This window comes from Chanodichthys erythropterus, chromosome 5 (assembly GCF_024489055.1).
Source record: "Chanodichthys erythropterus isolate Z2021 chromosome 5, ASM2448905v1, whole genome shotgun sequence".
Lineage (NCBI taxonomy): Eukaryota > Metazoa > Chordata > Actinopteri > Cypriniformes > Xenocyprididae > Chanodichthys > Chanodichthys erythropterus.
This window is the reverse complement of record NC_090225.1, coordinates 18,575,391-18,588,643: the sequence shown is the minus strand read 5'-3', so window position 1 is coordinate 18,588,643 and position 13,253 is coordinate 18,575,391. Positions and strand designations below refer to the sequence as shown.

The window sequence follows — 13,253 nt, the reverse complement described above, 5'->3', positions numbered from 1 at the left end:
TTCATTATTACAGTGGTACCGAAGCTTGACCCCATTTTATTCGTTTTAAAAGACAACCACAGACCACGGAAATGCTTGTTAGGTCTTTTATGGTCTGTGGTCTCACAGCTTTCTTTGATCATTACTGACATCAATTCAACCTCTCAAACAAATGGCTAGACGTTTGCAGATGTTTGAAATCAGAGTTTACAAATGTAAGGTCATTTAATTGTATGCCTTTTTACCAGAAAATATAAAATATCCATATTCAATTTACTTTTGTAATTAAAACTAAAACTAAAAAAAAAAAATATATATATATATATATATATATATATATATATATATATATATATATATATATATATAGTTTGTTAGTTAGTTAGTTACTATTACAAACATTTCTGTTAATTGAAATAAAATATATTGATTTAAATGAAAATTAGAAATGTTGCCTTGAATAATAAACAAACTGGAATTTAAATAAAAAAATAAATAAAACAAAAGCACAATGAAATTACAGTAACACTTCACAATAAGGTTTCATTTGTTAATAGTAGTTAACTACACAGGTAACATGGACTAAAAATGGACAATATTTCTACAGCATTTATTAATCTTAGTTAATGTCATTTTGTAATACATTATTAATCAAACATTGTATTTGTTAACATTATTTAAAGGGATAGTTCACTCAAAAATAACAATTCTGTCATCATTTAGTCTCCCTCAAGTTGTTCCAAACCTGTATGAATTTCTTTGTTCTGCTGAACACAAAGGAAGATATTCGAAAGAATGTCAGTAACCAAACAGATCTCACTCCCCATATACTGCTTGGTTACAAACATTCTTCCAAATATCTTTCTTTGTGTTCAGCAGAACAAAGAAAGATTTGGAACTTCTTGAGGGTGAGTAAATGATGACAGAATTTTCATTTTTCCCTTTAATGCACTGTGAACTAACATGAACAAACAATGAACAGTTGAAGTATTTATATGATCTAGAACTCCCTTGTATTTTCTATGTACTTCCTGCAGCTTGAGGACAGTATGTAGCTGGTGGATGCTGGGTATTAATGCAGTGTGCCCATTAGGAACAGAGCGACAGGGCTGGGCACCCCTGTCCGCCATTAACTGCGGATTAGTGCTGGACCTCACACCCTTTGATGAGCGGATTCTTCACATCTGCTCTACTGAAAGTCGGCAGGCAGTCACGCTCTTATGCGCACACTTTTTCCAAACCTACTGTATTGAACATATGGAACGGTGTGTTTGTCATATTCATTCTTCCATGAAACTATCTCGTTCCTGACAGAAGTCAATTCTCTTAGTGTGATTTAAGCATAATTATGGTATGAACTCTAAAAAGAGAGTATCAATGTCAAAGCTTAGCTTTTAAAATTTAAAGTAATAATAGCTTTGATGCTGTGAGGACAGCGTTTAAAAGAGTGAGAGGTCATTTTGAGTAGCTGACCTGTCTGTTTCAGGGCTGCTCTATTGTCTAGTACACACTGCCCTCTACTGTCACAGACCTTAAACAACAGCACTCTAGGCATATGAGTAGCATTAAACATGTTGAGGCTTCAGAGTGTTTTCTAAAACGGGGGGGGGGGGGGGGGCTTATTTTTTACCTATTATAATCAGACACCTTTGTTGTTTGAGCCTTTTGAATGTCATCATGAAGTCTGAGCAGAGTCAGTAGTGATTTTTAAAAATGTTTTTGAAAAAAGTCTCTCAAATATTTACAGTAAAAGCAATATTATTTGTGAAATATTAAAACAATTTAAGATAAATGTTTTCTATTTGAATACATTTTAAAATTCCTGTGATGGCAAAGCTGAATTTTCAGCATCATTACCAGTCTTCAGTGTCACATGATCCTTCAGAAATCATTCTAATATGCTGATTTGGTGCCCAAAATCATATCTTGTGCTGCGTAATATTTTTGTGGAAATCATGATACATGATTACATATTTGAAATAGAAATCTTTTGTAACATTATGTCTTTACTGACACATTTGATCAATCTAATGAATCCTTGTTGAAAAAAAAAAAAAATTATTTAAAAAAAAAAAAAAAAACGAGCAAGAGCTCTGTAGAGAATCACAACCATGTTGATTTTCAGTACAACCTCAATTTTATTGAATTTTATTTGATCAGTATTATTTATATAATTATCGTATAATCTACATTAAAGACCTTGTATGCAGTTATTTTGTTAATATTTTGTAACTTGTGATGTACTGTGAATATTGAGGTCACAGGCACTGCAGTGCAAATCACAATACACTTTTATTAACAGTAATGTTAATATAAGTACTAAGACTATGAAGAATTGAAACTTGATCATTTAGAGGGCTTTCTTGGACCTGAATTTATTGTTTGTTGATGGTAATTATTGGTATAAGCAGACAACTCAAAACTCTCTCTCACTCTCTGGTTAAGCCACTTATTTCCCCCTACTTTTCCAGTGCAGACTTCAACCAGACACTAAAGATAAACATCAGCAGTGAGACCCAAGGCAGCACGACTAAGCAACAACTCAGAAATACTCCGAAAGGGTTTTTTTTCCATAAACACATTCTCTTTTTTTTTCTCACAAGTAACCTTTTTGTCGGGTTCAGACGTTATTTTTTCCTCGTGTTATTTTCGAGGCATCAATGAATCAGTTTGAGTGAGTGGAATAATCCCTCTGTGTTGCATATGATTAGTCAGCTCAAACTCTAGAAGGCCAGCAGGCCTCTGAGCCATAAACAGGCAGTGCTGTGTGCTTTATAGACTGGAAGCTTTGGAAAGACAGTATGAAAGGCCTGTTCAACGGCCGTCTGAGCCCTAGTGTGAACAGAGCTCTACTTAGAAGGTGTGGCACATCCTGAGAGAGTGGAACACATGCACATACACATCAAGACTGATTTCCTGTTACCCTGCCTGCACAACGCTCTCATAGTAGTCTTAAATCTAATATTAACCAACTGCAGAACCGCAGAGCCATATGTCACAGCAGTATCAGTGCCAGACCAGTAGTCTCAGACCGGAAGTTAGGGTGAAGATTATAGCATCCTTAAGGTTAGGTTGAGAGGTGAGGTTGGGTTGGGCATTCGTTATGGTGGAGCTTATAGTTATAGTAAGGGTCAGAGGTGGCCTTTGCAATCCAGAGGCCGTTTCAAATAAAAAGTTTGAGAAAAAAAGACAGACAAGCATTACATGCAATGCGACTGCAATAATTTTTTTTTATCTCTGTTATATTTAATAATGTTATATCATATTTTACTCTTAATAGTCTGTTTATAAATGCATTCAATCTACAGCTATCTACGCATTCGATATTATTAACCATAATTAAATGATACTTTTAAATATGAAACTAAATCACCGGTAGGTTGGCTGCATCCGAAAACTTAAAAATGCTGCCTTCGAAAGACGCGTTCCAAGGAAGGAAGGCATCAAGGCACATCTGAATCCAATGTTATCTTCACTTCCTGTCTTCTGAGATACCTTCATCTGATCGATTTTTGAAGGCAGCTTTCCATTCTGTGACATGTGAGCTAGAAAAAGAAAGATGGCATCTTAAATTTGCGGTTTCTGTCAGTTTGTTTACGTTTTTGACCAACATTTTCAACTTCTGATGTCATTTCTAGCGAGACATTACTACTGTAGTAATTAAATATTTGTCTAGTTCTCACCAAAGCTCGCTTTATTTTGCTGTAGATCATTAAACTGTTACGCTGCCTCAGAAGTCTGTCCGAAATCAATTTCGTGAGGTACTTTCATGCGCAAATGCTGCCTGCAGAGTCATATCCTGTAAGGCAGCGAGGCAACAAGTCAGCTGCCTAAGTTTTCGAATGCAGCCATTGTCTTAACAAATGAGTCATTGAATCATTCAGTCAAACGATTCATTCAAAACGGTCGTTGTGTCATAGGATGATTTGTTCAAAAATGCAGATTCATTCAGTAATGTAAGTTCACACTACAGGATTTTAAACCCGATTTAAGTCCAATTTGCAAGTCAATGAGCTCGCCAACTTTGTACGAATTCATACATTTTTAGCTAAATCGTACATATTTTATGAGTTGACAAATTCGTATGAATGAATACGAATTACCTACCCCAAACCCCGCCCCTAAACCTACTCGTCACTGGGGTTTAGAAAAATAGTACGAATTCATAAGAGTGAGGTCGTACGAATTCATACGAATTAGCCACCTCGTAAAATATGTAATTCGTACATATTTTACGAGGTGGCTAATTCGAATGAACAAGAAATGTGGTCGTGGGATAGCATTGGAACACCACAAGGACTTCAAGTCTCCAGATTTACAGACAGCAAGTCATGTCTGAACAGCACAGCAATCTAAAGCACAGCAAAAGACTACAGATTTTAGGATTCTTTTAGGATTCTCAAAATTGGTCTCAGACGGCCAAATTGTGGTCAAAATTGGCTGCTGTCCTGAAATGGCTTTTGCTGTGGTTCTGCAGTTAAGACATATTTCCCTAAATCAGTAAATTAGACAAAACATTCTTAAAAAGGAAATTACTCTGACATTGGTATTCACAGGCCTCCATTGATATGTGGAGAGGAAAGACCTGTGCCAATGAAACATGCAGTTTGCATACGCCCTCAGCATGAACTTTAGCAGCAGAAATCCTGCAGGTATAAATCGTACTTTATTTTCAGCATACTTGCGTCACAAACTCTTACTCTCAGGGAACTGATTTTTCAGTTTGTTCTTGAGTAAATCAGCCTTCACGATATAGGCTAAACAACTACCACAGCACGTACACTGAAGCAGAGCGGTTTTGTCAATGCAAAATTTCCCTGTGGACTCGTTAAATCAGGGATTCTGATTCCAAGGGACATTTCAACACTGATGTATCACAGTAAACCCATACTTTGTGAAACACCAGTGTGTAGACAGGCACTCTGCTCTCTCTCTCTCTCTCTCTCGTTGTTTAGCAGATGCTAGACTCTTGAATGCACATTTATCTTATACTACCGCCAGTGACTAGAATAACAGATCTTAAATTATTTATTGTTGCACACAGATAGCAGCAGCATTACAATTAAACAGAAACATAGTGGGCATTCTGCTACAATTATGACAAATTTGTGTTTTGGTGGGCTTATTTTTATATTTAATTTTTATTTATTTATTTCTGTTAAGAACAATGTATGAATTTGTATTCTGCCTGCAGTATAAATGCAGCTTAGAGCATAAAGATACTACTATACCTCTTTTTACTAATGCAGACATCTAAGCTTTGGCTTACACTAGCTTTCCATGGCCAGGAAAAGTCAGGAAATAGTTTAGAAGTGATGTGGATATTTGGTTCTCAGTAAATCTGTGTTAAGATAAGAGTTATGTGTGCAGAGAAAACATCACTGTTTCCAAGCTCTTACTTTTTAAGAATGTCCAATGTCCATTTGGTTCATATTCTTATCATGATGTCATATGTAAGACTCCATATGTTTCCTAACAATAATTCACAATTGGTCATTCTAAAAATAAAATGGTAACACTTTACAATAAGCTCTCATTTGTTAAAAGTAGTTAATGTATTATCTAACATGAAGTAACAATGAGCAATACATTTGTTACCCCAATTATTTAATCTTTGTTAGTGTTACTGTAATACTGTCCTTCATTGTTTGTCCATGTTAGTTCACAGTGCATTAACTAATGCTAACAAACTTTTGATTTTAATAATTAGTAAATTAACATAAACAGAAGTATTGTTCCTTTTTAGTTCATGTTAACTAAAGTAGTTAACTACAGACTAACCCCCTAATAAACTGACTCCCCCCTCAGGATTTGGGAGAAGTTTTGAAGGAGACTGTGTAATGGGCCAGCTCTCCCCGGGAGGGTAAGAGGGCGAACCACAAACCAAATCCAAATACATATATCATCGAAATACTGTGTCCTGACTAAGTCAGCCATACCAGCCCCCTACTCCTTTATTATTATTATTATTACCTCTTAGACTTATTATTTATTTATTTATTCCCCTCTTCCTTCTCTCGCCTCTTCTTTCTTCTCTCTCTCTCTCTCCTTCTTCAAACATTCTGCTTTAGATATATATTAAGATATATACAAGGAGATAAACATCCTAGCACCTTCACATAATCACTCAAAAAACCTATACTTTCTTGTGTATTTGTTGTCTCTTCTTGTTTGTTGTTAGGTTTATTTTGTATTTACAGTGTTATCCTCTGATATTTTGTCTTATCTTGTCTGTCCTGTCCTACAAATAAAAAATAAAGTAGTTAATGTTAACTAATGAAACCTTATTGTACAGTGCTACCAATAAAATGTATGTGATATTTGAAATAGCTTTTGGCTTAAGTTGAAACTAAATGGCAATGAACTATTTTAAGAATGCTATGCTTTTCCAATTCTAGTGTTAATTCATACTCATAGAAGACTAGAGGTTGCAGAGTGCTGTTCCTAAAGAAAATGGTTATGAATTCATTTTCTGCCTTTTCACTTGTTTACTATGCCTGCATGGCCAAAGAACAAGTGCTCTTGGAATATTTTGGTTCTCCTTAGTATTTTGCTGTTGAAATAGAGTATTTTGGTCTAGAAATGACAGTTGAATCATTTTATTTGTTTTGGAATGATTGTTTTAATGTAATTTACTTTGTAATATTTTATTTTCTAACCTTTACTCTTCATATTCTATTTTTGTTTTATTTTTAAAATATTAAAAATAGTACCAAATGTCAACTGCATAGACAACGGCCTATTCTGCTAAACCCTGCTTTTCTTTTTCTTTTCTTTTTTTTCTTTTTTGAGTGAATAATGTCACTGTTGTGATCCAGGATCACAGCTGGCTGTCAAAAGCTGCTTTATATTGACTGTCTCTTCACACAGAGGACGTTTTTTCTTAGTTAATATCTGGTAATATCCAGATACATTTGGAATTTTTTACATCCTGCAATAATGAGATGACCAATTTTGACAAAGCCAAATTTGGGCTTTAATGTCAACAAGCAATTTAAAATGATGACCACACATAAATAAGATGTCCACTTGCTTCCCTTTTTGTGAAGTAATGATCCTTTAGTTTCTTTTCAGAAAAAAAAGGAAAAGTTGTTTCGGACACACACAAATACACACACATTCACATGTCTCATCTTATGAGTATGGATATTTTTTTGTCCTCATCAAACTTTGTTTTTCAAATGGAGACATCTAAAATCAATAATCTCAGTTAGCTTTTCCAAGAGGATATATGTTCAGATAAGTCAGGTGATGCTACAAGTACCTCAGTGTAAGCAATGTCCCAGTGTGTTACAGTGTGCCAGTGTGTCTCTGCTATGCATATTTTTTAGTCCACATACAGTATAAAAAGAAAACTTTGTCACATTTCACGCTTGGTTTTCCTTTAACAACGCATCAAGGACATAATCTATGACTAAATAAAATGTTTTTCTTCAAGCAAACTAAAAGATTTGTTTAATAGTTTCTGTTCACTGTCTACAAACCTATACCCAAAGAGTTTCATGGTCGGTCCACAGACTTTCTGTACAACTTGGGCCAGTTTGAATGGTATACTACGCCGCCATTTCTCCACCTGTTCTGAAGAGTTTTTTTGGGTGGAATACACGCCACTTGCCTCCGTTGTTGCATGCGTGTTCCTCAGGATCCAGTCCCGTGCTTGCGTCGTCATCGGAATCCCTGTGAAATTGTACATTTCTGCTGCTTTCTGCATGGGGTACCTGGCGATATCCTCGTAACGTACTAACATATAACGGTTTTTCAGCCATTTAGGCTGGCTCAAGCCCAACTCGGCAGAGATGCGGATGTTGTTACAGTTTCCTTCGAGACGTTTGACCTCCTCATCCTCTATAGGCACGTCCCCATTCACAGCCCAACTTTTCCAGTTGTGGTACTTGCCGGCAAAGGCCACCATCCTTGATGCCAGGATGGCTCGAGGGTCTCTCACCAACTGTATGAATTTGATATCCAACCGAGGGTCCTCTACTAGAGAACGAAGTGTGTCTAGCTGCCGGACCCTCACTGTTTTGATCACCCTGTGCTGTTTTTCTAGGCAGGCCTCAGACGCCAAGGTCAGATTGAGTGGTCCGCAACGCCTTGTCTTGCAGTGGTACCTCTCAAAAATGTCTTTTACAACCGGAGTACAGACTTGCTCCTCACACAAGGCCATACTGGACTCTCTGCGGAACAGGGCAGGTGTGACGTGGTCCTGTGGAGGAGGGCTAATGAAGCGCTCCAACATGGAGAAGTTACACAAGAAGAGATGCTGCAGGACATCCCTGTACACCCAAACAGAAGTGCTGGCATTTGTGCCACTCGTGCCAATCGATAGCATCCTCTCCACGTGCCAGAGTGGCTCAAATAGGTAAAACATGTTGCCACCCTGTTGGTTGAAGAACTCACCCACGAAGGAAGATCCTGTACGAGTGGTGGCCATCAAGAGGATGTGCTTTCGACCTGCCTGAGTGCCATTCTCAGAGTAAATGCCCTCTGGATAGGAACTGTTGTCCTCCATTACTACCAGAGCATCGTAGGGCACTGGAGGCTCCGGCGTCAGTGGGCTTCGTCGGAGTGTTAGCTTGTCTGAGACCCTGCGAATATTACAATATTATACCATTTAAAATGAATACAAATAAATATGTTATATATAAAATGTATCTCACATTCTCACCTTGAAATAATCTTGTTTTCTTTTTCAATGATGACAAGTGCCACAATGCAGATAATGATGACTGCATACTTGTTCCTCATTCTCAAATTAACTTCTATTCAGGAAATGCCTCCACAGACTGCTAAATAGTCGCCGCTGCCAACTGTTTTCGGTTCATCTCATGTCACAACCTGGGTCTACAATTCATCTGCAATAAACAAAATCAAGACAAGAGTTTTGGCACCATTTCCACACAGACATAAAACTCACTAACACACCAGCCCTAGGTATTGATTTCAAGCGGTGACAGATTTATACCGTTTGGCACAGGAGACAGACAATTTCAGCTTTGTTCCCAAACAAGCAGCCTGCACTGTCATCACCTGTCCAGTAATTCCACTAATGTGGAATGATGAGAGATGATGAGTTTGAGTTCCACAGAATACAATGTCTCTCTTTGGTTACTGCTTACTGTGAATCATCATGAATCATCAAAAAGTAGTACTTCTTTGGCATTTTTTTTTTTTTTTTTTTTTAATGCTGAAATATTAAAACCGTTGTTCAAAAGGTTTGGATCGGTTCGTTTGTTTAAATGTTTTTAAAATAATAATAATCTCTTGTGCTCACCAGGACTGCATTGTTAAAAAAAAAAACAACAATGTAAAAACAGTAATCTGTGAAATATTATTACAATTTAAAATTTAAAAATGTAATTTATTCCTGTGATGGCAAAGCTGAATTTTCAGCATCATTACTCCAGTCTTCAGTGTCACATGTTCCTTCAGAAATCATTCAGATATGCTGATTTGCTGCTAATTCTTCATTCTAATATGAAACATTTATTATTATCAATGCTGAAAACAGTTTTATTTTTGTGAAGACTGTGATAATTGTTTTTCCAGGACTTGTTGATGAATAGAAAGTTTAAAAGAACAGCATTTATTGTGATGAAAAGGTAATGAGAATGGAGTGATCCACAAGCTTCACAACAAAACTTTGAGGAGCAAACAGGAAACTAAATCATAACTCAGTAGCTTTGGTTCTGCCTCAAGGCAACCCACAGTCAAAAGGAAATGACACTTCCTATTGCAGCAAGACTAAAATGCCTTTATTAAATCTTGAATGCCAGATGTGGATTTATTTATTTTTGATTTTTTGACAATGTACCATTTTCTTTTTCTGAGAAAAGAGCAAGGATTACAGTTCGTAGTAAACAATATGGCGAGTGTCCTCTGCAGATGGTTTAAATGATATGTTGTTGTATAGCATTTAATTCATGCGTTTTTCATCCATCTTAGGAAATCTGACAGTAGCTATACTGAATTTCTCAGCTTCCCTTTCACCAAGGGTTCAGGACCTCTGAATTCCACAAGCCATTTGTTCACCGTACTGCGTGTTGTGGGGGTAGTTTTGCTTTACCTGTTTAAATAAACCTTTTTATGGAGGTGACAAGGATTTAGTCTTATTCTTTCCTCATCAAAGTTATATCAATAGGCTTTACGACAGTTCTAATGAAAGTACTAATGTATATATAACAGACTCTTTATTTGTACTGAGGATAAAAACTGAAGGAAAATGGTAAAGGAACGACACCATTACACCTCTAAATAAATTGGGCTGTTACGTTGCAATAAAACCAGCAGCTTTAGGGCATGTTTGACCCCAGATAACCCCTCCGACTAGCTTTGAGTGGGTGAGCTGCCATAACTTGCCGTAGCTCTGTTCAGGACAGTTGTTTACCAGCAGCAATGCTATGTGTTACCTTCACAGCAAGGCAAACAACACCATTTGACAGGGGTTAATCTGGACCATATCAAGAATACATCTGTGCAAATAAACCGACCAGACCTCTGCCAGACAGCGGCTTTTATGAATGTGACATTTTCCTAAACCATGCTAAAACCGCAAGGAGAGACAGTGTAATATTGCAGTCGTGAAGTAAGACGTGTACCATTGGGAAAACTGTCATAGGTAAATGCCATGCAATTTGTCTGCACAAAGAGTAGCATTTAGGATATGACACAATTTTCGAGCCGTCAAGGAATGATAGTGTGCAGTCTAAGTAAATATAAACCAATTATGTGAGCTTATTATGCCATAGCCGTCAAACTGTCAGGCACGGCGGTTGAGCTGAGATCTTTACATATTCAAAAACCACTGGAGCATTTGACAAATCTGATGATCTGCTCAAGCAGAAATGGACATCACTCTGTTCATCATTCCCATACAAATTGCATTAATGGCTTCTCTTACAGCCTTATAGATGTATTATTAAAAAAAAATGCTTAAATAGACTCACTGTAGCAGTTTAATTTTCTTTGTGTAAAAATACTTTATTTTTCCACATCAGTAGCTTTTTAAAATAAAATACAGTGCATCTAATGTATTCTGACTGGTCTGTGAGATATGGTCAATCATTTCAAACCTTTGGGATAGCACCAGTTTTTATCCAGGAGTATTACATTGATATAATCTAGTGTCATTTTCTGTCAGAAAACATGACACAGGAAGTGAGTTAGCATGGGTATCAGAGAGGTGTGTGCAGTCTGGGGCCAGGGAGCATGTTTCATCCTTGTGTTTTTGTCTTGTTTCATTACTGAGCGCTTTGCGGCTCAGCAGTGCGTGATAGCGCCTTCTGGGAGATAGGCAGTGTTTAGCTGGAGTTCTTCTATATGAGATAAATCCACTATCACCGGTGACAGGCTCACTTGTACTGCCTGGGCCCACAAGTTGCAGCTGTAGCAGCGGTGGAGGAGGGGAACGGGAACAGGGGGTGCATTTGTCATGGATGTATCACAAAACCTTAAAGAGACGTGGCACCAAATGGCTTCTTTCTCACACACACACCGTTCTTTCACTTAGTGTTTTGAGGTAATCATTGTGGACAAACAGAAGATTGAGCATGCTGACATCAATCTAACTACTAAATAATATACAGTATGGTAACATGATTGTTGCATTGTAAAAAACAAACTAAATATTAAACTTCTATTTTAATTGCTGTCTTAAATGTTTATATGAACTCAAAGTGGTGTCAAAGTCTCAGTCTGCAGTAATAAGTTCAACCACTTTGAATTTCATTCAGTTTTATTTAATGAAAATAAAAACTCATAAAATCAAATAGAAAGGTAAATGGATGTAAACAAAGTTTTTTGTTTTAAAGTTTGGTTTTCAAGAAATATGTAGACGGATAAAAAAAGAAATAACAAATCTGTGTATTATGACTTAAGTCATACATCTTTTAGATTTTAAAAATTGGTCCACATCAGTTTTATTTCAAGCTGTGATTTCCTGTGATACTTTATGAAATGACAAAATCCTTAAATTAACTCGACTATCAGAGTCATTTTATCATAACGCTACAATTCTTGCAAGATAGATAGATAGATAGATCTCAAATATTACTATTGTATTGTTTAAGTTTAAGTATTTGCAAAACTTTGGCAGTTGTAAAAGTAAATACAGAGCGACTGTGGTAAAATAAATCCACATTACTGGACTGATAGCAGCTGGACTGAAAAAAAATAAAAATAAAATAAAAAATAAAAAAATAATAAAAAATTACCTCACTGACTGAACGAGTCCTCAGTGGTTCATCTGGAGCATCCTGAATGATCGCGGCTGGTACACATTGTTCCTGTGCGTATAGGCTCTGTGAAGACTCCAAAATAGGTACTGCACTTATACGCGAGTGAAAACACTAACTACACTAAAAAGTTAATATGTGATTTATAATCCGTACTTCATACCCATATCATCGTATTTCCACGAACAAAAGGAGACCATTCAATGAAAAGGAACTTCCAACTTGGAATTCCAAGGAACCTATAAGTTGAAGGCTCCCAAAGTCATTTCCAGACTCTCACGACATTGAAGAAATGTCTTTTATTAACGTATTTCCATTGGCGTTTTTCTCGGGTGCAGCATGTGGGAAAACGTGTCCTTTACTCGGCGGTCTCAAAGTTTGGGCTATCCTCAGATACACGGTCACGTGGTCAAACAAGAACCCCCCAGTGTGAGTGTTCACAAGGGCTTTTCTGTTTGAGGAGGGCCCTGGGACACTCATACGTGGATTCCTTCACCCCCCTTTTGCAGTGGGGAGTCGATGGGGCTAGGATAAAACCTGTACACTCAGTGAATGAGTAATGGGTCGAAACAACAGTTTGAATTCCCTTTAAAATGTCTTTGTAACATGGTTCCTGCCAAAAGTTACTGTAAATCATAACTAATTACTATGGGATCTTTTTTTTAAACGGTGTAAGACGCGTCTTTCTATAGTGGTTATTTATTTAGATGACAGTGCTGGCAATCAGTTTTGGTGTAGACTATGTATTTATAGCAATGCTCTTTTTGTATTTGTCTTTTCGTGTTTGATGTGCTGCTGATTTTGCTCCGAATGACCCCTCATGGATCAATGAAGTATAGACTCTTGAATTATCTTGTAGTACCACGAGGAGAGCCTCGAAACGTTCAGCAATAACGTCATTTAACCACGTGGGGGCGGTGATGTACAGTTTTACTGACAATATTTTTCAACTTACATCATATGACTGATCACATTCTTAGCGCTTTTATTGTTGAATGGACCGATCGTATACTGCAGTTGTATAGTTTATAAGCATATATA

At 36.8% G+C, this 13,253-nt stretch overlaps 1 protein-coding gene across 2 annotated transcripts; it reads right to left on the bottom strand.

Annotated features, from left to right (window-relative positions):
• Positions 1 to 6,959: 6,959 nt before the first annotated feature.
• On the bottom strand, positions 6,960 to 12,349 carry chst3a (carbohydrate (chondroitin 6) sulfotransferase 3a). 2 transcript variants are annotated; one of them, XM_067385306.1, is made up of 3 exons: positions 12,192 to 12,349; positions 8,648 to 8,834; positions 6,960 to 8,567 (listed from the first exon to the last, which is right to left on the bottom strand). In XM_067385306.1, the coding sequence occupies exons 2-3, from the start codon at positions 8,725 to 8,727 to the stop codon at positions 7,394 to 7,396; spliced, it is 1,254 nt and encodes a 417-aa protein (XP_067241407.1). In that variant the 5' UTR covers positions 8,728 to 8,834; positions 12,192 to 12,349; the 3' UTR covers positions 6,960 to 7,393. The 2 variants fall into 2 exon arrangements, with proteins under 2 accessions (XP_067241407.1, XP_067241408.1); XM_067385307.1 differs by having other exon boundaries at positions 12,201 to 12,349.
• Between the last annotated feature and the right edge of the window lie 904 nt (positions 12,350 to 13,253).

Excerpts from the sequence above, each read along its gene's own strand:
- chst3a (XM_067385306.1), bottom strand. The coding sequence starts at position 8,727 with ATGAGGAACAAGTATGCAGTCATCATTATCTGCATTGTGGCACTTGTC. Across the intron at positions 8,568-8,647 it reads GAAAACAAGATTATTTCAAG|GGTCTCAGACAAGCTAACAC; the intron begins GTGAGAATGTGA and ends TAATATTCGCAG.